Source organism: Perna viridis, chromosome 2 (genome assembly GCF_037379345.1).
Source record: "Perna viridis isolate PV_CMFRI_1.1 ecotype Kerala chromosome 2, ASM3737934v1, whole genome shotgun sequence".
NCBI classification, from domain to species: Eukaryota; Metazoa; Mollusca; class Bivalvia; order Mytilida; family Mytilidae; genus Perna; species Perna viridis.
In genome coordinates this window covers 13,596,448-13,623,777 of record NC_142446.1, presented here as the reverse complement: position 1 = coordinate 13,623,777, position 27,330 = coordinate 13,596,448, and the positions used below count along the sequence as shown (strand labels likewise).

At 31.2% G+C, this 27,330-nt stretch overlaps 1 protein-coding gene across 1 annotated transcript; it reads left to right on the top strand.

Annotated features, from left to right (window-relative positions):
* Positions 1-24,519, top strand: LOC148623719 (splicing factor 3B subunit 2-like). Its single transcript, XM_088565770.1, has 17 exons — positions 1-174; positions 1,813-1,963; positions 3,103-3,728; positions 5,832-5,967; positions 6,335-6,432; positions 9,116-9,228; positions 11,669-11,747; positions 11,931-12,059; positions 14,842-15,153; positions 15,492-15,641; positions 16,652-16,741; positions 18,815-18,922; positions 19,409-19,516; positions 19,854-19,990; positions 20,726-20,924; positions 21,287-21,478; positions 24,381-24,519. Exons 1-17 carry the CDS (start codon positions 79-81, stop codon positions 24,441-24,443), a joined length of 2,787 nt encoding a protein of 928 aa, XP_088421896.1. The 5' UTR covers positions 1-78; the 3' UTR covers positions 24,444-24,519.
* Positions 24,520-27,330: the final 2,811 nt, after the last annotated feature.

The following is a 27,330-nucleotide window of genomic DNA, read 5'->3' as shown; positions in this document are numbered from 1 at the left end:
TAACAAAACCGAAAGCTATTTATATACAAGGATGATGTTGATGAAGATTTACAAAGAAAAGTTGCACTGCAACAACAGATGTTGGAACAATCACAGAATCAACAGTCTGAGATGGAAATTATGGAACGGGTACGACAACAACAACAATTACTGGAAGCTGAGAAAACACAGCAGGTCTGTCATTTAACTTGCTTAACTTTACTGATTGATAAACAATATCTGCAATTTCATATTTAAAACTGTTTCTTGAACAGTCCACCATTAGAAACATTTCAGTTCACCTTAACCTGATCATGAATGGTTTGTGAGTGGTTTTTATATGAATATAATAAAAAAGTAGTCATATTATGATGTTATGGTGTCATCCTCATCGTTGTCTGCCATGTTGTCTGTAGAGCATCTTGAGTTTAAGTGAATAGATTTTTATGAATATATACCATAAGGTGCCATACCACAGAAGGAAGGCTGGGATTGATTTTGGGGGTTGTGACTTGAATTATTCATGAAGTAGGGGTAAAAAAAAAGGGTCCAGAATTTGGCAGAAACAAGCATTTTATTGATTTGGGGACTGTAACTTGAGTAAATGAAAATGGACCTCTTCAAAATTGTACCACAAAGTGTCATACCTCAGTAGGAAGATTGGAAATTATTTTCAAGGTTGTGTTTGGGAAGAAGCAATTACATGATATATATAGACAATAACTTATCTTTGAAATTATACCATAATGTGCCATACCACTAAAGAAAGGCTTGTATTGATTTTGGATGTTATGAATTAAACTGTTTAACTATTGGATTTTTGTCAAATATGTATTGTGTGTCCATATTTGCCACAAATATTCAGGGTTCAGCCTCTGCAGCTATATTTAGCTGCACCCTTCAAAGCAGTTTATCTGAAATTATTCTCAGTTTTGTAATAAACAGGGGGGATTTAAATTCACATATTATTTGGTTATTTTTTTTCTTGCCTAAAAGCTAGTAAATAACAGTGTTTTTTTTTGCAAAGTAATTTGTTGCAAGATGCAAAGTATGAATGATTTTGATTTATTTATTTTCAAAAGTCTTTTAATTATAAATTTTTTTGTAATTTTACACTTAGATCTTGTCAGGTATAATCAGTTGCGCTTTACCTTTGAATAGTGAATGAATATAAGTTTGAAATGATAACTATGAAACAAACTTATTGGTCACTGAATATTAGACAGCCCCTCGTGGGTCCCCTGGTATTTTACCATAAAATTATCATATTGAGTTTTGTGATTAGGTTTAATAGGAACCACTTATACTACGTTAAACATATTTGGTTTGCAGTTGCATTAGCATCACTTTATCACAACTTTTTACTTTTTCATGCATATCATATGCCCCCACAGTCTTTGTCTATTGGCTTTGAAATTTCAGATTTTACATTAAAATTTATGTTAAGTTTTGTGATTTGGTCTTTTGAAAATGAACCACTTGTACTAAGTCTGTTGTATTTTGTATGTAGTTGCATTTTTGCATTACAACTTCACAATTCCATATCTATTTCACATATGCTCACACAGTCACAGTCTATGTACTAAAACTGTTAAATACTGAAACTTCACATTGTCACAATTCCATATATTCAAACAATGAACTATATCTGAGGAAACTGTCCACTTTGATGGTGTTAAATGGTAGTATTGATGTTATAAATTGTCCATAATATATAATAGCATCCATGTGCGACAGGTGAAACATGTCTCTGTGATAATAGTTTATTTTATTTGGACCTATGTTTCTACTTATATGAGTTAACTTTTAACAAACTATGTTTTTATTCAAAAGTTAATACAACAACAACAGCAGGCAGAGATGGAAAGGAGAATGAAGGAAGCTGATTTATTGAGGACACAACAGCTGGCTCTGCTGGAGGCACAGAAAGAAGAACAACAGAAACGTCTACAAGAGGAACAGATGAGACAACAAGCATCTTCAGGTAGCCAATAAACAGTTAATTTTTTAATTTGCATTTTGTTGAAGTACGTGAAATAATTTAATTTCAGAAGTTCCATGCTTTTTGATTGGATAAGAAATTTTGTCTATCATCTCATGGAAAAAAATTTGACTGTGATGTCATAACTAAATTTTGATACAGTGAAAGTTCTCCAAACAGGCCACCACTGGGACAAGAAAAAATGGCCGGTTTATAGGGGTAGCCAGTTTTGTGAAAAATAGCAATGCATTCTAAGAACTGTTTCCATTAATGTGTTCTATAACCCTACATCTTGTCAGTTTGTTGCTCAAGACATGTTGAATGCCAATTCAAAACTTTTGGCCTTTTATTACATTTCAAAGCTTGCATCATTTGTAAATGATTTGATTTTACAAACAGTACTACTGACAAAATAATGTTCACGGTTTTGAAAGAATGTGTATTAAAGATCAAAGGGCCATTGATGGTAATTAATCATTTGTATTGTTTTCGTAAATTATCTATCAACAAAGTCTAATAATTTCACCCCTATGTTGTTTTGGTTTGGAAACAGGTCACATTAATTGACAGTTAAAAGATCATAAAGATCGTACTATTAAATGACCCCGTAAACTGTGATCAAACAGGTTGTTGGTCATGTACCTACAACAGTTTTCAGTACAGCATGAACTTATACAGTATTTAAATACATGTTTTAATTTTGTAAAACAAATAAGAGTAATGATGGTTTTGATGATTGTGTGTATCTTATTGACCTTTCTTTTTACCATAACATCATTATTGACTTAAGGATTACATAACATATCAGTGCTTTATTTAAATTACACCAATATACATCATTCCATGATATAATAATTTGCTCATGCAAAGAATATGTGTGACTGGAAGCAGATTTTACTACAAATCTTGTAACTTATAGTACATGTATACTATGGTTATTTATTATTTGTGGGTAACCAGTGTCCATGGTTTACATTGGTATTGTTGAACCACAAAATTATAAATCCAACCTACAATAATCTTCAAGGATAATGTAGTCATGTTTTATTGACTGGGATGTTCAATCTAGGTATCTTCCAAGTTGCATGTGGTAAAGCTATTTAAAGTAATGCATATCCTGTCATTCTTTTTTTATGTTACAGTACCCAGACCTTCTATACCACCACCAGCAGCAGGGCCCCCACAAATTCCTTCCCTGATGGCTCAGCCAGTCAGACCTCCAGCATCAAATACAGGTCCACCACCTTTAATGCAGCAGAACGTTGCCCCATCACCACAACTACAGACAGCCAGAGAACAAGTGGCTATACCTCCACTTATGGCTACTCCTGCTGCACCAGCCATTCCACCATTGATGCAGACCACTGCAAGTCCATCACCTGTTCAACCTCAGATGCAGCCTGGTGCAGCAATACCACCACTCATGTCACAGTCAGTTTCAGCTCCACAGATACAGGATGGTCCACCTAGACCATCCTTACCGCCACCCGTAAGTGCACCTCGAGGTCCAGCCCCTGTCAGTCAGCCACAGAGACCACCTGGTCAGTTTCCACCCCAGCAGATTGGAACCCAGAGTGTAACACCACCCCCTAGGCCACAACAACCCCCTCAGCTTTCACAGCCTACTCCACCAATGGTAAGACCTTTGCAAGGAGGACAGAGACCTGTATTAGGTGGACCACAAGGCAGTGGTCCAGTTACCAGACCTCCTGGACCAAGACCTCCTGTTCCTTCAAGTCAACCTGTTGAAAAGTTACCTCCACCAAAGGTATGATGCATTATAAAATTAATTATAAACAAATTAATGTACAAAAACACTAGCATTAATGTCTAAAGTATATTTTAAATAATTTCTTTATAAAACAATTACAATTTTACATTGGAAACAAAAAGTTACCATATTAAATGAAATTTTTAATCCTTATTTGTTAATCTAAACTGGCTTTCTAGTTGACTTAAAAAAATTGAAAATCAGTTAGGTTACTGGTATCTTACAGTATACATTTGCCGAATGGAACATGGAACAAAGCTCAAAGTCATATTCTCATCTGTCTCTAAGAAGATGTTGTTACTACCATCTCTTATGATTATTCATTAGATGAAGACTTCAGACATATGATGTCTACCTCATAGTTAACTTATATATATAAATAGGAAAGTTCAAATAAAACACACTTCCTTCATATTCCATCATTTATTTATCTTTGAAAAATAACTTTTAATGTTATATTTAGTATACCATAGTTCCGATTGTGTGTTCCTTTGTATAAATTTTTATGGTATGGATTGAAAAGCTAAGAATTGAATTTCTCTTATGATATTTATTTATAAAACCTGGCTGAAATAAAGAAAAAAAATCAGTAAAATAAAAAGTCATGGTGACCATTATATCTGGATATCCATAATACAACAATAAATAGATATTGTGATGAACATTATATCTGGATGTCCATAATACAACAATAAATAGATTGGTGAACATTATGATTTTATTTACACTGGTGTTTATTAAGAGGATGTCATGTTGTAAAATACTACAATCAACATTTTATATACGTGTAGTAACTGGTTTATATAAGCAGCATGTACTCATTATTCATTCTGTCAGTAAATATTGTTTTGAGTATTGATAGAACATCTTACTAGATATAATTGGTGTATTGCTCCTTATTTTTAAGTCAACTTGTCTTTAATTGTATATTTGTTGTACTCATAGTGTTTAGGTACATGCAAATGTAATTGATTTTCATTTTGGAAAGTATTTTGTACAGTTAAAGAGTAATCAAGGGAACCAAGGTTATAGCGGTAATCAAAAGAATGTAATCCAGGGACAAAGACCAGACATGGAAAACAGACACACACAAAAAGAACATGAAGTAACTAAAATTAAACATACAAAGTAACAAAAGCAAATGAGCAACTCAGACTCCACTAAAAACTGGGAGCATGGACCAGGTGCACCGGTAGGGTAAGCGTCCTCTGCTTTTTTAGAAACACTCGCCAAGTTGCTCATAAAAAGTCAAGTCCAGGGTAGACAAACGAGGAAAGGAAAACTATGACCCGTTGAATACATCAGTTTTCATGGTGCTGATGGATACACCATAACGATCCACGAGTTCATGATGACGACCATAAAACTTCTGTAGTGATGACTTCAATCTTGTAGCAACATAACCTGGCAGATAATTGAGCCTCATTAGAGCCAATATTTTGCTGCATTTTACAGGGATGATTTTATTCCATTTTTAGCGGAATTCTGCTATTTCAAATCCGATTCTTTTTTTGCTGTATATTTACTTCCCATTTTGCCAATTCCCACTTTGTTTGTAGACCTTGTAAAATCTTCTTTTATTTTATATGGATTCTGTAGGGAATTTTCAATATTTTAAAAACTTCTGAAAAACTGGTTGATAAAATTCCTTATAACTTTATATAAAGAACACTTTACTGACATTCTTTCATAATTCAAAACAAAATTGGGTGTCACTGAACTCTTTTTCTTTCAGTATTAAAAAAACTAAAATTACCTATACATTTCAGTAGAAGATTTTCCCTTCAATTATCTCCCTTGATATAGGCTTTTTAAAAATAATGTTTTTAATTTTACCATTCTAATTATCATTTGCAATAATTTGAATGTATTATTTTTACATCATTTCAAACAATATTGGTTAATAGAATTTTTATATGTCTGTATGATTTTGCTAAATGACAGCAAAAGTATACTCTGTTTACCTGAATAGCAATACTTAGAGAACAATTATAGAATTTATTGTTTGCTTGTTTTCTTTACCTATTTCCTTGAAATTAACAGGAACATAATGACTATTATCACATTTTTTCAATATTCTGAATTACTATTATTTCATAGTTTGAACCTCCAGAAGAAGAAAAGAAAGAAGTCAAACTTCCACAGGCTTTAGAGAAAATTTTGGCCTTCAAAGATGTTAGAGCTCAGGAAGTTGGTGTCTCAGTTGAAGAAATTGAGGCAATGAACAAACCAAGAAGTAAGAATTTGTAAAAGTTCTCATCTCAAAATACTTTCTGTACATACAGAACAATATATAGATTGCAAACTTAATAACCTTTCACCACCAAGACATGATGAAGGAACATAACTAAAAAAATTAAAGAAATGTAGAATAAGGGCAATGATACTTATAATGGATGAATTTTTGCAATAAACAAAAGAGTTATTTTGTACCCCTTGCAAACAAAGTATATGAGTGGACATAAAGAAGTCACAGAGTCTGTCTTTCTATAATAAAAGGAAAAGGAATGTCCCTTTACGAAAGTAGCACTAAAAAAGTCCTCTTTAATGTTTTTCTATAGTTTTAAATGGAATGACTTGAAGAAAAGATATGTTTATTGTAGCACAAGAGAAAGAAGAGGTTGAAGAAGGTGATGATGATGTTGGGTATGAGACTTACGATATAGATGAAGAAATTGACAAAACTGATGTCAGTAAAGAGGTAATACCTAGTTATATTAAAGTAAATTGTTGGTATCTTTAAATACACACAAAACTTCTCTTAAAGCTATTATATCCCTGCAGTCTATTTATTTCTTTACTCCTCTGCCTATATATCCTGAAAATCAAACTCTGCCTAAATATTTCAAAAGATTTTGATGAAACTTTGTATGAAAGATAGACATCATATATAAATGTACTTTAAAACAGATTGTTAGATTCATACAAGGCCACTGTCTTTTAATTTGTTGGTTTACAGGTCCGCTGACCCAATTCGTGCATATAGGAGAAAAAAAAATAAAATTGGAATTTCAGTTTCTAATTTAGTATAATTTTTACTGCCACCATCTACAAAAAAATTGGCTAGTGCAAAATTGTAACATCTACTTTTTGAAATGAAGTTATGGACAATGCCTGTTTCTAGTTTTATTCATTCAACAACTTGACGAAATTAATTCAATGATGAGATAAAACAAAAATGGCTGCATAAATTTCACCACTACTTTAAAATCGTGCTTAAGGGTTTTGGTAGTTATGAAAACAAGTGAACATTGGCTATAGATCATAAAATCAAAATATCTTTAATTGAAAAGAATGTATACAGTTTTCATAAATTATTTAAGAGTTAAAAAACTTTGTAGGTTTGCGTTTATTCTCATCAGGAAGTAGATAAATAAAGGGGAGATAATTGGCGGGAAAATCAAAGCTATGAAGTTTTGTGTGGAAATAAGCAAGAGAGCTTATAAAACAATTGAGAAAATTCAGTTAAAACATTTGTTGTCTTCTTCTTTTTGTGAAGACCATTTCACCCTCCATAATAATTGAAATTTTATAAACAATTTTATTGTCTTCTTATTCTTAACAAATTACTACCGTATTTTCCGGACTATAAGTCGATGTGGAGTATAATTTGAATTGCCTAATTTTGACCAAAATAAATGAAAAAAACATAGTTAAATCGAATTCGGCAGATAAGTCGAGGGTCAGACCTGTGCATTTATATCGTATGTGCCAGCGGAGATCCGAGTTGAGCGTTTCGTTTTCAACAGCATATTATTCAAGCAATGTTACTAAGTATAAGATTTCTGAATTAAATAAATATCTGTGTTTTTGTTTAAGTGTACTTTGTCCGCAAGTTCAACTATTTTTATTGAATGGTGTGTCAATGGCTCTGAAGCCATAGATCATCAGGAGTACAAAATCGTAAACATGTCCAATGTGGGCAGCCATGTGTGAAATAAGCGGGAAATTCATTCGATGAATTGGTCATAATTACGAGCAGTAATTAGTAAACAATATTACTTGGTATTACGAAATACAATAAAAAAATAATTGTTACCTGCAAATTTGGTTGCAATTAGCCATTTAGATAACACTTTAATTGAATTATAATTTGAGCCACATGTGAATGTGTTACGAAATACTGTAAATGGGTATAAATTTGCATATTACAGGACTGATAACTCCAAAACACTCGATAATGTTTTCCAAGTTGAAAAAAAAGAGTTTTGTTAACATATCTTCTGAAGTTTATTTATATATTTTAATGGTTGTCATCTATATTTTAGCGTTTTCAACTTGTTTACACTAAAACAATGCTCAATGATAAATTAAAACAGTACGTTTTTGTCCAACCTTGCTTTTAAACTTTAATTTCCACATTGATTTTAGTGAAACTTTTTAGTCACTTTTTACCACCTTTATTTTAACAACTTAACTATATCATACTGTAAGGAAGGCTATAGATACAAAAAAAAATAGAGGAAATTAACATTGTTTAAGTATTGAACATTGAATTTATTAGACATTTAAAAAATTGAGAATGAGAACATGTGTTTATAAATGATATGTAGACACATAAATTAGATTAGAATCCAACTTTTAATCTATGTCAACTAAGATAATGAAATTTTTGAAAATAAAAAGAATATTTTTATTTAAAATATAAATAGTAGATATGTATTTCTGGTTCCCACTTAATTTTTTTTATTTCTTCCAACCATCTGATCCAATTTCATCCAGTCAAAAATCTGTAAACCAACAAGTAAAAAAAATATGTGGCCCAATGGGAAATAAAAAAATCAAGAATTTTAAATGTTTAGAACTGAAAAACCGAACTTCTCCATAACTGATCAGTGAACTAAGATCAATTATTAGGCAAAGTTTAGGCAACATGCTTAGTTGATTGCAAGGGAAAATAATCAAACTTAACATGGCCACCCATCAGAACCAAAAACTATATTGTACCTATATTTGTGAATTGTAAATGTGTAATCTGTATATATGTTGATCAGAAGTAGTCAAAAAAGTTAAGAATGTGTAATTGAAAAAAGCATTGTTTTAATTTCCATAGTGTTTATACACATATTGAATATATTCATGTGCTGCCATTTATATATAACATGCAAGTTCAGACATGTAATTGGTCTAGTTATATGATTAAAGGTGTAAAAACAGGAATACTAGTTGCAAATTGACCATAGCAATATACAAGACTGAACTCGACAATATTAACTATTTAAATAGGAAATTTTTAATTTGCCTTTAACTTTTTTTTATTGTTTTAATTATACATTTTGTGTTATTGATCCTTTTCCATGTGTTTAGTTAACTTGTAAAACAAGACAACATATATTTTAAGAGTTTCTAGATAACTTACCATTCTGTATCCTTGTTAATTTAAGTCTAAAAATCGAAGAAAGAAAAAGAAAAAGAAGAAGGCAAAGAAGAATAGACTTGCACAGCAACAACAACCAATTCAGAGTAGTACAAGTGAAGAAGAAAATGTCAATGTGGAGTCAGTAGCTCTTAGTCCTTCCTTTAACACAAGTTGTAGTTTTTCACCTCTGAGATGTTTACAGGGTTTTAGGGAAATTTTTATGTTTTCATCTCATACTACAATTCACTTTACCTTTCTTAACATAATCTTGGCTTTAAGGTTTAAAACCAGACTGCAAGGTTCACTGGACGGAAAAGTTACTAAAAACATACTTAATATAATGTAAATCAGTTTATATTCCCAGGGATAATTTTTTTCAAGGATACCTTAATGAGGAGAGAAAATATTAATTTCAGCAATAGCTTTGGGTATTTTACACTCTGTTATTCTGTAAACAGTTATGACTTATTATTATAGGTGCATCAGAGTGGAATATTTAAGTTAAGATTAATAAATAAGTGAACAATAACCACATTTAAAAGGTAAAAGGGAACTGAATACAAATAAAACACATAAAAATATAGAAAGTGAAGCCAAAACTTTTGGCCTTACAGCGTTCATCATGTGCAAAAAAAGTTCTAATTGTGAAGACTGTTGACCCAGACTGTTGGTACAAGGTGTCCTTTAAAATTGAATTTTTTAAGTTGTTCCCTTGATAAGTGTGGCTTAAATTGTTATGAATTAATTATATTAATTATACCTCTCCTACAAAGTGACCAAGGCATTTACTTATCCACATCTTGTAGCAAATGGGGGCTTTTGATTGGTTTGTTACCTGTTGGTACAAATCTAATTTAACTTGACTAAACCAGTAAATGTGTTTCTGATAATTTTTCAGCACAATATTTTATTATTTGTGCAATATAAATCAAATATAAAATTAAGATATAATCATCAAATCAACTGAAGATTTGAGGGACTTATTTTTGGTCTTGAAAGATGTTTAGTAATAAAATTGCATTGAGGTAATTCAGTTCTTGTAGTAATGTGTTAAGAGTAATCAAGGGAACCAAGGTTATAGCAGTAATCAAAAGAATGTAATCCAGGGACAAAGACCAGACATTAAATATGTTAAGCCTGTTCCATTTTAAACACTTATCAGTCAAAATATTCATCCTATCATTAATATTATATGAATAATAAACAGGAAGTGAAGAGGAGTTATTTTAACCAAGTAAAATTGGTGGGAAAATTCAAATTAATAAAATGTGTCTAGTTTTGGAAAATCTTTGTTCATCTAGGAAATTATTTACTTAAACTGAAATTGGTTTTATTTGAGTATAATTATAGTGTAGGATAAATGCAGTTAAAATAGCCTTTGAAAGTTAATGCAAATAAACTTTTGGACAGGTTTAAAAATTTGGGAAAAAGTGAAATGGAACAAAATTTGTTTATGTGTGCGTAGTTGGATACTGTTTAACTATTGATTACAGTTTATACTTCAGAAATCAGTAGTAATGATTGACACTCAGTTTATACATTTCAAGAGAAAAAGAAACGTTCTAAATAATATGGGAAGCACAAATTTATGATAACAGTTTTATTTTACATTATGTAAACTTTAAAGTTTGTACATGCTTCTATATTCACTAGAGTAAAAAACATCCAGTGCTAACAGCACTTTGATTTCTTGTTTCTATCAATATTTTATGTATTAGTGTATGGAAAACAATTGTTTTCTTAGACTTGGTTTGAATCGCTGATTTCTTCAATGACTTGTATAAGAATAATTTAAGTCATGAAGTATAAGTATGGATTTCTTTGATCTGTTGAATGTATTAAAACGATTTTTACTCAGTTTTCAACTTAGTTCTAATAGGGGTAAAAATAAAGCTTTGCTTGATTTAATTCATGGGATTCTATTATATGCTAAATCCTATAACCATATGTACATTTTTTTTAATTTTGGCCCAGTTTTTGAATTGTTCCAAAATTAGATTTTTTTGATTTCATCAAAAAATTGTATTTTTTTGGTTCTTTGATAAGCTGAGTCTAACCTTATATTTTGATTTTGAATTTTGGGCAAAGTTTTTAAATATTTAGCAATAATATGTTTTTTTTATATTTCGACTAAGCTAGGTATTTCACAGTTTACAGAGAAATGTTTAAGCCAAACCGTGCTAAAAGCAAACATTTTTTTTCTGATTTCTGATTCTGGGTAGTTACTTAAATAAAATTGTTTGGATTACCATGAAATTGTACTATTAGGTTTCATATCACTTACAAAGGTTTTGTCGGACTGAAGTAATTATGGCCCTTACTTTAAAGGTATAAAGGATGAAAAAAAGAAATAAGCATGTTCTTAAATTTAGTATAAATTGTTATTTCATATTCTAACCATACAGTTCTTCATTTTAACATTTTATTACAATCCAAATTAAGAGCTTTGTCGAGTTTAAATGATGTGTTCATACTTGTTTCTACTGTTCAAGGTTCAGTCTCTGTGTTCTTGTCAAGCTGTGCCCTGTGAAGCATTTTATTTTAATTCATAAGATAGATATTATATTTTTCTTTGTAGATATGTTCAGGAGCAATTAGAACTTGATCCTACTGATCCTAACTACTACACATTTGCTAAAATATTTGAAGCTTTTAAAGTAAGTTATTATGAAATATAATAAAGCTGATTGTTATCATTACAACTTTTGCTGCTTTTTAATGGAATTATGAGATGCAATTAACTTTTGCCTTTAGCCTTTTGGAAATTAAAGTGAAAGTTTTGTAGATAGTACATGTAATAATGATATTTTAAAAAAGTCTATGAATGTATAAATTTTTAGATCTCTGAAGCAGAGAAACCTAAAGAGAAAGCGCAAGAAGAAAAGAAAGAAGAAAAAAAGCCTGAAGAGGTCAAAGCCAGAGGAATGTTTGAGGAAGAAGATGATGAAGATGAAGGCATGGAGACAGAGGTTGGATTTAAAATGATTTTTCACATGTTTTGTCTTGTCTGATCTAAGTTGCTTCGAAATTTGCCATTACACAAATGTTCATTTAAGGTCTGTTTTCTTTAAAACGAATATTCATTTTTGTACCTTAATCTTAGTCATCAAACTTTCCTTTTAAAAATAGAGGTGTTTTTTTAATGTTGCACTATATCTCAAATATACCTTATGCAAATTGTTTCAATGATGCAAACAGTTGTTTATAATAGTGGTCTCAAGATTTGTATAATTTTTGGTAAAAGTGTGCTTTTTGTTTCTGAGTTGTTGAAATTAATCACTCTTGTTTTTGACATTGTGTGTCTTATCAAATTGTTCTTAGCCCAAAGTTATGATTAGAAGTGCCTTTTTTATTTTGTTCTGATTGATAAAGGGCTTGTAAGTCTCATTCTTGATTTTATTTCATACCAAATATCTACTGTTGAAATCATAAAAAAACGAAAACTGATTTGTATTTAGTATGCTACTTACTGGTAGATCAACATGATGGATAGTTATTTGATTATCAGCTTGGTTCACTATACTTATGTCCTAAGAAGTATTAATATCCCATATGCCCCTTTTTTCAGGAGCTTAAATATAGCATCATAGCCAATCTATTTTTGTATACTGTTAAATGTGGTTGAGATCCAAAATAAAATCTTGGTAAACATTTGCTTCAGTAATACAACACAAAATCAAATCTAAGAAAGATATAGCAAAAAATGTCAACAGAATGTTTTCAAAAATGACGTTATCAGTCTTACCCTTATTTCCTTATGAATGTTGGACATTGTGAACCAATATTTTTGATTGGACCAAGCCACTAAAAGGGTGGTTAAAATTATACTGGGGTACCCCCATTCCATTGGTCAAAATAATATTCTTCCGATCGAGTTACTGATTTGACCAGACGACACTAATATTATTTATAAAAATAAAATTAGGACATTCTACTTTCCACTTCTGTAAATTATGTTATATGCATGTCTTGATTTAATTATTACACCAGTGACTGAAAATCAAATGTCAATCATCCGCCATTATTGTTGTCGTACCCCAAATCCATGCATTTCCGGTTCAGAGATTAAACAAGTATGGGGAGCCATATGGAATACAATACATTTCCACTAAATAAATAGAAATATGCTAGTATTGGATTTATTGAAAAAAAAATATAGCACTGGACAAAAATAACTATATAGAATCTATTTTTTTAGTCTATTTAAAGAGAAATATTTATATGTGAGAATTTAAACACTTCATTTTTTTAGGCAAATTATTTCAAAATGATGTTTAACTTATTTCAATTCCTATTCAAATAATCATTTGATTGAAATTTATTAAGAATGGAAATCATTTAGAATATTTTAGATTACTTAAAATTGATATACTAGGTGATCTCAATCATTAGATTATTGAAACTTGCTAATTTTTAATTGATAAATATTTAAATATTCTTCTGTAAGTATTTCATTTTTGAACAACTTATTTTTCATTTGATATAATTCTAAGTTAGCAAATTACATCATTTATACATTTGAACAACTTTGATAAAATCAACAGCAGCAAAAAAACTAAAACAAAAAATATCCTTTCGGTACTGCATTGGAGGCAGATTTCTAAGCATCAGGGTGATACTGTTTTTTGTTATTTTTTTATATATCTGTAAATAAAAAAATATACCAAATTAGCTTAAATTTGTGCATTGTGAAAATTTTCTAGTATTAAATACTGCTTAACTATTAATTTCCATTGAATTTTTGTGTGCAGAATGTTTTTTAAAATGAGGGAAAATATGTTTGATATTTAAATTAGTCAGATCCTCAGAAAATGTTCATATTTTGTTAATCTGGCTATCCATATATAGTTAATTGGTATGACACATTTCGTATTTTGGTCACATGATTGTGGTTTGGGAAGCTTTGCAAATGGCAGACGATAAATCAGTATCGATTGATTGGTTTCATGCATATTTTTTACATTTCTAAAAGGGATTAAATAATATGGCATATAGAGGTTTTGGAAAAGTTGGAAATATTCTATGTTGAGCTTAAAACTTGAAAATTGCCTGGAATGCTGGCAATCTGATCTTCATTGTTGTTATTATGAAACAGGCCCGGTTCAGTGTCAGGAACCTATGACCTCTGACCCAAGCACGTGCAATCAGTTCCATACAAAAAGGGATATTAATAATACATCGGAACTAGGTATACATCAGAAAGAGGGTACAGCAGTATGATTCTTTGCAAGTGTTTCAGGTTTTACCTGCCGTATATTATTTGTTAGTAACCTACTGGCAGTCAGTCAGTCTGTTAAATCAATTTTCCACCTTTTTTTCTGTTTTGCTTGCAGATATACATGTGGTATTTAGTATATTGCTTTACCATAGCAAGTTAAGATCAAGTTCATCAAGTTCAAATTTTGTTCTGGCCATAACTTGGAAAATATTTCACACTTTTCTTGTTCACAAATTATGCTTGAAATTTGCATTCTGTTCTATTCAACAGAAATTTCTTTGGGTAGGAATCTTGTTTTATTACTGTATTTATACATTTAAGATTGTAGTCTGTTCTCTTTTCCTATACTTTTGAATGGAGGTTAGGGACACATTCTCGTGAATTCACAGGGTCACGGTACAAGGCTTACAAGCCCTATTGTAAAATGATTGGTAATAAAGGATCCTTAAGAAAGGAAGGCCTGAAAAGCAAAGAATTATTTTTGTGTGGTCTATGATGATAAATGATATCTAACAATCTTTTCTGGTTTACAGGATAGTAAAAAGGAAGATCAACCAAAAATGTCAAAGAAAAAACTAAAGAAAATGACTCGGTTAAGTGTGGCTCAGTTAAAACAGTTGGTTAGTAGACCTGATGTGGTAGAAATGCATGATGTCACTGCCCAAGACCCCAGGCTTCTTGTTTGTCTTAAAGCAACAAGAAATACAGTACCTGTCCCCAGGCACTGGTGTTTCAAGAGGAAATACTTACAGGGAAAGAGAGGTATAGAGAAACCACCATTTGAGTTGCCAGACTTCATTAAGGCAACAGGAATTATGGAGATGAGAGAAGCTCTGCAAGAAAAGGTTTCTAAATGACTTACTTCTATATTTAAATCATCTCTGTCAGAATCCAATGCTGCGTCAAATATTTACCATTATTTTTATTAAAAAGTTGTTGTTCTTTGTGATAAAAAAGTTTTATCTTGTGGTTCTTGAAGAAAATTGTATTAAAGTTTTGAAAAGTTTGTATTTAAAATAAAATCATCACTTATACCATTTGTGAATTCATATGCTTTTTGTTGGTAGTTATTCTTTAGAAGCATGGTTGAAAAATTCATTAAAAACTTAGTATATTGTTTTAGTTGTACTTAAATTTGTCTGTTTATTTCATGATATTTATATACTATGTATTTTTATTGTAGGAGGATCAAAAAACTTTGAAATCTAAGATGAGAGAGAAGATAAGGCCAAAGATGGGTAAAATAGACATTGATTATCAAAAATTACATGATGCCTTCTTCAGATGGCAAACCAAACCTAAAATGACAATTCATGGAGATTTGTATTATGAGGTAGGCTTAATCATAGTAAATTACTTTTGAATTCATATTCAAACTAGTTTTAAGATACTACTTATTAGGCAAATTGGGTCTCTTGAGATGGAGGTAATTTTAGTTTGTGAATGTTGTTGATGAACTATTTATATATATTGAATGTTGAAGGGAAATCAAGGGAATCAGGATTCAAATGGAAATCAAAATAATATAATCCCAGGATAATGACATTACAGAGAAAAAAAGACACACACATCAAAGAATTAGAAATAAACAAAATAACTTGTACAAAGAAAAAAAAGTAAATTGGCATCAAGACTCCACTAAAATCTGGGCACTGGTAGGTATACACATCCAGATTGTGGAAAGAGGAAAGGGAAAACTGTGACCAGCGGAACAAATTATTTACATGTTTGTTTAATTTGAATCAAAATATGTATTTTTCTTTTATGTATAGGTTATAAATTAACTGCAAAAAACTCTGTGTTTTGCATCGTACAAATGTAATATGAATTATTTATGTTATTCAGTTTACACATTGTGATTTTGTATGTATTGTGCCTGTACATGTACAATACTTGTAAAATATTTGAACATACATGTATTACAACAAATTACATGACAGGGTCTAAATCACTAAGAAAAAGAACAAAACTTACTGACAATTTGCTGTGATGGAATAGTAAAAACGATTGGATAAACGTGTATTCGTACATGATACACTTGAAATACACATCGTTTTCATTTTCATCACTTGCACTATCCACTCTTTATCACCAATGTACAAATTATGATGCTTGTTCTGCTTTCATCCACTTGAAGACAAGTTTCGTGTACTTCCTCTTATTAATTAATAGTTAATCCCATACACGTAGAACAATATTTATAAAAACTCAAAGTGAAGTGTGTTCCTGTAATCTGATACCAGAAATTAGTACATGTACATTTGTGTAATATGGAGAAACTTTTCTTTATTACAAAACATTTCAAAACTTCCATGACTTTTGTATTGAGTTTTGTGCTTGTAGGGGAAGGAATTTGAGACACGGTTGAAGGAAAAAAAACCTGGTAATCTATCTGATGAGTTACGGACAGCTCTTGGTATGCCAATAGGACATGTAAGTAGAATATTTAAAAGAAAAATTCATTTTGTAGGCTCTCAGTACTTAGAGGAACATTCATAAGACTTTCAATATAAAGAAAAAAAAATCTTAGATTGTTAGAGGCATGTAACTTGTAGCTAGATATTAATTTGAATACTGTTAGAATCAAACTTGGGATAGAGAAGAAAGTAGTAACTTGGAAACATGGAATTTGTCAAGGGACAACACCCCTATCTAACTGTGAAGAAAACCGCTGAAGATAATCTAACAACCTTCAATGAACAAGGAGAAATTTCTTTACACCTGGAGTCTGCCTTCAACTGGTCTCTGATACAACAAATATACCATTTCAGTGAAATGGTCATGAAATAATTTAATAACAGTAAACCTAGGACAACTACCGTATATAATAGCATATAAGTCAGATTTTTAGGACTAATTTTTTAACGGCTGGGAAGGTTTCCAACTTATAGACGAGATCTGGACTATGAACTAAAATTTTCAGCTTGTAAATGTCAAAAGCTTGATAATAGACATGAGTCTGACACCAACATTGAACAGCCAGACCGGTGTTGTTTACCCCAATGTTAAAAGTTGTAAATGTCAGTTTTAGGAAGACTGTCTTCATCTTCTATCTTTTACAGCTAAAATATGATGCAGTAAAAGAATATTTACTGTTTAGTTTTTATTTTGCCACAATTCTGATTTTATTTGTATTTCCCACTCGTCCATTTTGTGTATTGATTTTTACCTGTGAACACTCATATAGCCAAAAACCCAGAGGTATAATAGAAATATGACCCAATAACATACCGTAATTCGTGACAAAAGTAATAAATAGTTTAGTTGGTAATGACAATTCTTATTATGAATTTCTTTTTCTTTAAGATAAAACTTCTTAACTTACTGAAATACCATCAAATGAGTTGTTAGAGTATCATAAACTTTCTGTTTTATTCTTTGTTGTTCACTGTATTTATGATTTTAATTTAGTTATTGGTTGTACCATAATTATAATGAATGAGAAAATGGCTGAATCAACACAATCCACATGGCTTATTAAGAATTTAATTACTTGCTACTATAAAAACAACTCTGGTTTGGAATTATTTATTTCAATATTTATTGAAGTTATGAAAACAAACAGGTATACTCATTGTAATCAGGGGTAAGGAATGTTAGCAATGCAGCTGTAAGAAATCAGTCAGGCTAATACATGGGTCAAGGCTATGTTCCACAAATATTGGGCTGAAGAGGGGTGTTCGACTTATACCTGATTATATACGGTAGCAGTTACTGACATGCAGGCTCCAGACCTCATATGAACTGACAGAAAGATTATGTCTCATCAAACCACACATCATCTATAATACTACCTTATATAGGGTTCAGTATTTTACACTTTGATCTTTTTAGTCTTTTTTAAATGGATTGTCCAATTGATTAGTGTTTTTCACCAGAGAGAACAAAGTGGCCTGGGCTTATATTTTTATTTTATGGTAACTTGGCCCTGCTTTTCACCTTAATTATAAGTTTGCAAAACCAGTGAAAAAGACATCTAAAATACTGTATTTTTAGCATGCTTACCATAATATATGTATGCATGAAACATGAAAAATGTGACAGTGAAATTATTGAAATATTGGTAAATACAATTTGTAAAATTTTTGAAACTGTGGACTAATAGAGAAGTCTAACTATGATAGATTTGCCCATTATAACTTTTTTTCTTAAAATAAACATGATTATATGATTTCAAATATGTAGATGACACTTATAGGCTTTTTGCAGTTACATAGATTTGAAAAAGAAAATATTTTTTAGCAGTTTTTTCCTTTTTTCAGGCAAACTTTATGATATCATCATTTTGAGATTTGTTATTTTGCTGGAGCAGATTAAATTGATTATCAATATGGGATAGAATTGTTGTACTATTTCACTCTTTTAAGATTGACAAAAGAATTTAACACTATTCATTATGATATGCCCAATCTCACTGGTAACTTACATATTTCTTTGGAAAACTCATTGTACTGGTAGATTAAAATTATAGTTTAGTCAGATTATTATTAAATATTTTATTTACAGAATGCAGAGAAATTTCCACCTCCCTGGTTAATTGCAATGCAGAGGTATGGTCCTCCACCATCTTATCCTAACCTCAAAATCCCAGGACTGAATGCTCCAATACCAGAGGTAAGTTATTACTGTTATAAATAAAAAAAACTCTAAATGCTTCTTTATCTGTTGTAAGTTATGACTAAAAATCCTTTAACTGAACCCTCAAGTACCATATGTTGATTGTGACTCCATAAAAATTCTCAGACTGAATATGCCAATTCAAGACCAGATGTAAGTTATGACTAAAATCCCTGAAATCAACGCTCAAATACCGTGTGTTAGTTATGGCTCCATAAAATTTTCTGGACTGTATGCTCCAAAACCAGATAAAGTTACCAGCCTATAAAATACATAGATTGAATAGTCTTTTACTAGAGGACTAACCCATTTCATTTAATTTTTAGAGAAAAAAATAAAATGAAAATTAGAAACCTATGTTTAATGTTTGTCTTTGTAAGACGTGGTATTTAAATTATTTTTATTGCAATAATTAATGGTTTATTACTTGTATTATATTTTATCTTGATTTTAGCCATTCTTTGATAATTTAATCTTTTACAGGCTTGTTCATTTGGTTATCATGCTGGTGGTTGGGGTAAACCTCCAGTAGATGAGAATGGTAAACCCCTTTATGGTGATGTATTTGGTACCCAGAGTTCTGATTTCCAAGTAAGTACCCCCATACTCTTTAATAAGAATTTTTTATCGTAAGGAGGTTATTTTGTCAATACTTACCAGCATACACTTTTTTTTTGTTGTTGAAAAAAAATGTAAATAGGCAATAAATTGCAATTCTTATTATCATTGGATAAAAGAATTTGCTCATCTACTATTACCGATAGCTGTAGGAATAAGCTTGAACTATACTTAATTATATAGTAGGGAACAAAGAATGGGAATTAAATTGTACATTAACTTCTGTAATTTTTGTCACATAATCTAATTCATGTTTTAAAAATTGTTTTTGTTCTTCCTACAAAAGTAATTTAATGCTATTTCGCCCTAGGTCCCTGTGAAAGAAGAGGAGATTGACAAGACATTATGGGGAGAACTAGAAGAAGAGTCATCAGAGGAGGAAGAATCTTCTGAAGAGGAGGAAGAGACTCCTGATGAGACTGGTCTTATTACACCTGGTCCCGAGGGGTAGTTACAATAATGCATATGTTCTCCAAGAATGAACCTAGGCTTGGTAGTGTGTGAGCTGCCTCTATCATATTAAAATATTTTATCATCAAAGGATATTTGTTTTGAGCAACTGCACGTATAAAAAGTTGCTTGTTAAGAAGATTTCTTTCGAGAGAAAGTATTACTACCTATCTGAATCCATACTCAATATGACACACATTTTTATTTCATTGAACTCAGCCATGATTATTTATGACCCTGCACCTAAGTCGGGGATGTACCACTTTATCTTGTGTGACCATTTGTTCATCCCAATTATTTTAACAGTTTACTCTATAACTAGCCACCTGATATTTTGACACAAGCTTTATATAGCTTGCCATACCATGTGATTTGATAACGGCTTTATATAGCTTGCCATACCATGTGATTTGATATCGGGCTTTATATAGCTTGCCATACCATGTGATTTGATATTGGGCTTTATATAGCTTGCCATACCATGTGATTTGATATCGGGCTTACGCAACAATAACTTCAGGTTTGATGACTCAGTTTATATTTAGAACAAGTCAGTTTGGGATGTGGTTGAATGAATCTCTAGTAGGCATTAATTTACAGATTTCTTGTTAGCATGTTCTTTGTTTTAAAGAATTTTGTTACCTTGAACTCAAATATTGTCAAAAAGTAATGAATATATGTGAATTAACTTACATCTTGTCATATATCTTATTTTTTGTTGTTTATTTTTAGATTAGTAACCCCCAGTGGCATAACCTCTGTACCTCTTGGTGTAGAAACACCTGATATGATAGAGTTAAGAAAGAAAAGAATAGAGGATGCCATGGACCAGGGAGAACAGACTCCTGCATTATATACCATACTCCCCGAGAAGAAAGCTGGAGTAGGAGGTGCCATGATGGGATCTAGCCATATATATGATATGACAGGGGTAAGCTTCTGAAATAAAAAATGTTGATTGGAATAAAATTGGGTCAATACTACACTTAGCAATTTTTTTACAAATATATTATAAGCAATTTTTTTACAAATATATTATAAGAAATTTTGACTATGTAAGACATCTATAATGAAGACTCTTATTCTGAATAAGACACACTGCAGTATATACTTTTTGTTTTGAAACTGAATATGTACTGTGGCTGAAGCTGATAACAATTTTATATCTAATGATTTTTTTCCCAAGCAGCTGAAGATAGATAATGTGGTTCGAAGAACAAATAATGTAATAAAAAATATAATTTTTTTGCGAATCATATTTCATATTCTAAATAATTGTTACATCTTTTTCAGGTTCAACCTGGAGCAAAGAAAACTGATAAAGTTTCTACAGAAGGTATTGAAGTTGCTCTGAATCCTGAAGAATTGGACCTTGATACAGCAGCAATGCAGGCTAAATATGACCAGACAATGAGAGAACAACAGTCCCAGTTGGAAAAGGAAGATCTTAGTGATATGGTGGCAGAACATGCAGCTAAACAAAAGGTTAGTAATTATGTCATACTTTGGCTCAATAATGACATTGAACCTTGCATTTATAGCTCACCGGACCAAAGGTCCCTTTGAGCTTATGCCATCACTTTGTGTCTGTCATATGTCATTTATCGTCCTTAAACTTTTCACATTTTGCTCAACTTCATGAAAACCCTTTGACCAATTTTAATCAAACTTGGAAGAAATGATGTATGCAAAAGCCTCTACAAAAGATCAACTTATGGTTCTGCTTTATTAAACTTCTGATTGGCCAATTTTCAAAGATCAACTCATATGAAACCACAGGTGGCAATGTTTTAAAACTTGATAGGGTTAATGACCTCAATGCACTCTACAAACAATCCATTTGTGTGGCTGAGGTGGTTCAGCGCGTGGCTGTGGCCACTCACTCAAAAGTTGCCATTGAAACCCTATAGGGAATTACATTTTCAAATAAAAATAATCAATGTTGTGAAGTGGCTCAAATTAAACGTCAATAAGAATAATGAATTTATGAACGATAGCCACATTTAAAAGGTAAAAAAGGAACTAAATACAAATAAAATATAAAACGTAAAAACAAATTGATAAATGTGAGCCTAAATTTTCTTTTAACTTTAATTGATCAAATGATATGACCGCATGAATGACGATTTCAAGTTCTCCAGATGAGCCATTCAGGCTCTCTAGAGGCTCTAGTTATGTTTGTAAACAAAATTATAGTATAAAGCAACTTTTTTTACTGTACCCACCATGGAATCCACTAAAGAACCGTCATAGGTAGTCATGTCAAGGAATGTTAAGGTATGCTGTTATACACTTGCCCTTCACACTTTTCACAATACCATTATCTCAAAAACATTTTCAGCTATATCCATGAAACCATGGTGAATTTTTTTTTTCTTTTGATGTAGATTCTTTTTCAATTTTAATGAGTTATGACTCTATATTTTTGAGTTTTGAGACTTTTTTTAAAAAAATGGGGAAATTCCCTGTTTTCAGACTATAACTCATGAACACTTTTAGCAATATTTTATTTATTTATTTTTTTTTTTCTGAATTTTTCAGTGACAGAACTTTAGTAGGGTTATTCTTCTATTTTTATATTCTGCCACACTAAGTAGTGAAGTATTATTGGATACCCTGCGAAAAGTTGCATGTCCATCTGACTGTCCGTCTGTCTGTCCAACCCCCAACTGTTTTCAGATGATAAGTTGAGAACGGATCAATTATTTTCATAATAATTTTTTTAGTATAAGGGAGTTAGAGGTAAAAAGGACAAGCATACTATTCTCTGATGGTGCAGCTCTTTTTTTATTCTTGGGCTATTGCAATTACTTTGTAATCCTTGTTAACTTCTTTAAATCTTCTCTGAAGACATTGAATGAATGGTAACCATACTTGGTATTCACTTTATATTGCCTAGCAACGCATGCAAGGCTAACGATAGGCATTCAGTTAAACCAATATAAGACAGGTCCGCAGAATGGGGTCAGGGATGTGAAATCAAAGTGAAAGTAGCCTTTAAAATTAATATATGCAATTCAAAAATAAAGGAATAATAAAAAAGAATTATTTACAGTGTCTAGATGTATGCTGATTTTTTTTTACAATGAACAACCATTTACCTATGCCTAACTAATATCATTTGATTATGCTAATTAAATGCCACCAATATTACTTATAGAACATTGGGATACAGTTTATGTCCAAAATTATAAGAAATACTGAAAACAAATGTCACCTTTTATCTCTTACTTGGAAAGCTTCACAAAATCTTGGTTGTATGAAGACTCCTGATAGAAGCAATTCCCCTCGTAAGATACAAAAAGTATTTGAATCTTTGAAATGATCCTTATAAGTCCCTATTAATCAAGAGTTGTACATTAACTCCTTAAAGGAGTTGTTGCCTTTGAAAGGCAGAAATTGATTAAAAAAATTAAAACTTATAACTTTCAATTGAAGAAATTATCCTTAGAATAAGGCACACAATAGTTAAAGCTATACAACAAATTCCTATAGTTTTTGCCAAAGCAACTTATATAAAAATGGCTTACAAAAATCAAAGTTGTATGAACCACTCTTATCAATTTCCTTTGATAGATCAAAAATTACATTTTTTGCTGTTTTTGGCACCTATCTTGCAAACCATACATGTAAAAGGAACTTGCTGAAATGTTTTTTTGTATATTTTTAAACCTACAGATACAAAAGTCTTTGGGTTTAAATTGTATGGTATTTTATACTAAGAATTATTCCCCTTGATGCCAAATATGACTTTTTTGCTGTGATTGGTATATTAACTCCTTGTAGGTGATATTTTGCATCAATAATCATAAGGTTATACTATTCCATTATTCTTTCCTTTCTTTTTTTTAATACCTATAATATTCATAATATTTTGGGGTTATCAAAAAGTATTTACTGGTATTGTAGGAAAAAAAGTAGATTTTGGAAAATATTTTTTGTACCCGAGATCAACTGCTGTGAAGCTGCATACATCAATATGTTGACATGATTGGATAATATATAGATTTTACTTATATAAAACTTTCAGTGCCTTGTTAAAGCTGTCATTTCAATTGTATGAAAAAATGCTTTTTAGAGTAGATCTCAAGAAATATTTTTTGCAAATGTAACGAAAGAATGATATATGAGAAGGTTCTAAGGCACAATCCACTTTCAGTTCCACTAGATTGAACCAAATGGCCACCAAAGGCACAATCCACATTCAACTTTCAGTTCCACTTGATTGAACAGAATGGCCACCAGAGGCCTAACTAGCCTCTGGTATCTGAGTAATTCAGGAGTCTTTTTAAAAGGAACTTAAAAAAAACAACAACACTAAAATATCAAAGAAAACTGAACATGGGCTTATATTTGTTATTTATGGACACTTCTTGTCTATTTTCAGAAAAGAAAAAAGCAACAAGACAGTGGAAAATCTTCAAAGAAGTACAAGGAGTTCAAGTTTTAATGACATTATTATAAATCAGACTTTCAAATATGTCATATTTTATGTAATTTGTGTATTAAATTGTCTGTCTATGGTTTTTCTCTTTTTGTCTTTTTTATTTGATATGTCCTGAATGAAGACCTCTGAAGAGTGCAGCATGTTGAACTCTGTTTACTTGGAGCACTTAAGCAGAGTGATTTACAGTTCATTATCAACACAACAACTGGTTTGAACACAATATAGCACAAAGTTTGAAATTCAATAAAAGGTGAAAAAAGTTTTGCTTTGATGGTGCTAATCAAAGACCTTTGCCTTCAATTCCTGTAACTATAAAAACATAAAAGATGTAAATCTGATGAAAAAAATGCAGGCTTGTATTTTCATGAGGAATCCAATAAAAAGAATTCAAAATCAGCCCCCCCCCCCAAAAGTTAATATTTTGGGGCATAGCCTCCTTAGGCCCCTTGTAACATAAGATAACTGAAATCAATTGAAAAATGCAGGCAGGAATTTTCAACATCAGACCAAAAATAAATAAGGCCTATCTTTGTACCACTTTAACACCATAACAGTGAAAGACAAGTCAACGATGTAAAAAAAGTTTTATTTAAAACATAATTTCAAAAGGAAAATATTGATATCTGAATCATCAAAAACAAAATTAGCAATTAACTTGTTCTACCAATCCTATTGATAACACCCATTTTCTACCCTTTTAGCACCTTATTTTCAACAGGGTGGGGAAAAATCTGTAAAAATCTAAGGGTCATCTGCCATGTTCCTAGGAACAATGTTAAAATTTCAAAAAGGATCTGGTAAGTTTACTCAAGTTTATCTGCATATTTAGATCCTCTTGTTTTGGGCCACTGTGTATGTGTTAACTGATCTATTACCATATGCTATTTGTGCCAAAAACCGAAGCTATGTCAAATGTATAATCACAATTCAAACCAGAAATCATTGAACAAAATAAGGCCATATATATGAAATTGATTGCTGCATTTGCATGGGGAAAAAACTTACCAACTCAAAATTTTTAGTTTTTAAAGCTGCACTCATATTCAATAGAAATATTTATCAGTTGAGGAAGAGGTATGGAATCAAATATATTCTGGACACGAATTTTTCACTGAAAAAAAACAGGAATTTGACCTTGAGAAATATAACAAATTTTAGAGGATATAGACAAAATTAAGGACATACCATTAAAAGCATTGAATAAGGACAAACAAGTCGGAGAACACACATAATAGTTCAAATATGGAAAAAAAAAAAGGATTCAATCATATTTTTAATACAAATTGGTATTTTTTTTAATTCTGGTACTAAGGGCCTGTGGGGTTATCAATGTATTGAGAGAGTGCTACAGTGAAACAATTGAGTTAATCAGGTATAGATGCTCTACACAAAATCTACAAAATCTGATTTATTGTGTGTGAATCAGATGGTCTATATATTTAGGAAAATGATAAATACCAGATGGCGTTTTCATTAATAACACCTGATATTATCCATGGTGATAGATATAAATCTATCAAAATGAGACATATTCTTATATAGAATTAAATGAAGACAAAATTTAATGAAATGCTTAAAATAACTACATTTTATTAAGTTTTTGGTATCAACACTGTGCTTTATTCCATTTGATACAAGGAAAAATTTAGTTTTCGAACTAGTGTAAGATGATTTTCAACATATATACATGTTTATTGCATTAGTTGATACTAACTAGGTTCAAGTTGAATAGTGTAATCGCAGTAGTTGAGTTGAATAAACATTAATATATTGTGCAAGTTAATCTTAAGTCCTGCGAGAGTTCACCTTCGTTTTGCATTAATATATAAAGTATTTCTAGTACAACAAAAAGTCGTCATTTAAAGTTTTCACAGGAAGATCATAATCCGCGGTAAACAAAATCAACAAACATTGGAAAATAAATACATGGAAAACTTCAGTTCATTTATTTCAAAAACTGGATGCAAAAATTATGGTTAGAGTTACGTGCTCTTCGTTTCGTCCCATTGATTCCATAATAAGGTTTTTTTTTACAAATGATTACTTTAATCATAACTTCTGCCAGGCGCGTAGCTGAGGCCAAATTGAAGTGTAGGCAAAATTACGGGAGGGGGTCTGGGGGACGCTTAAGGCCCCTAGCAGGTCCAGGGGGGGCAAAGCCCCCCTCCCCCGTAGCTCCGCGGAGATAGCGTTTTAGAGCATCATTTATGCCTCTCCTGGATGTGTTTTATCTAAAAAAAAAATTGGCAAAATTAAGTGCAGGCAAAAGCTTTTTTGGCTAACGGCAGCTACGCGCATGTCTGCCTAGAAAATACATGGCAAATATAGAACTCTATTTTTCCCTTTAAAAAAGTAGAACCATTTCGACCTGTCAAAAATCTGAAATACGCAGTGAATATTTCATCTACATTTCAACACAAAATGAAACGTAATTTTTTATAAATACATAAAAGAATTTATGTCTATGAATAAGGTTCTTAGTGTTTGGTATTTTTTTAATGCACAATTTCTTGGGAAAAAATGAAACAATACAACAAATATTTTCTCTTCTAACTAAGAAATGATATTTCTAAACTTTTGAGCAAAATAGATATTAAAAATTATGTATAAATATATTAGTTCTAAACACGTCTCAACTCCTCTCCAACTAACAGTAAACTGTCGCGTCACACATCTCAACTGCACCAATACCAAATTGTTTACCCGATTCAACGACACCAAGGTAAAGTTGACCGAGTTTAAGGATCTTTCGTATTTTGCAATTTATGTTAGGCTTTGTGGGTAGTTTTGAAGTATCTCTACAGTTTTTTTTTTTTTTTTTCATTTTAAGCTCACCTTGACAAGGCCATGTAAACTATTGCCTTTATTTGGCGTCCGTCGTCGTCGTCGT

Bases quoted from the DNA above. Each gene is read 5' to 3' on its own strand.
- LOC148623719 (XM_088565770.1), top strand. From the start codon at position 79: ATGTTGGAACAATCACAGAATCAACAGTCTGAGATGGAAATTATGGAA. The intron at 9,229-11,668 runs GTCAGTAGCTCT...TTTTCTTTGTAG, and splicing joins GAAGAAAATGTCAATGTGGA to ATATGTTCAGGAGCAATTAG. The intron at 18,923-19,408 runs GTAAGTTATTAC...AATCTTTTACAG, and splicing joins TGAATGCTCCAATACCAGAG to GCTTGTTCATTTGGTTATCA.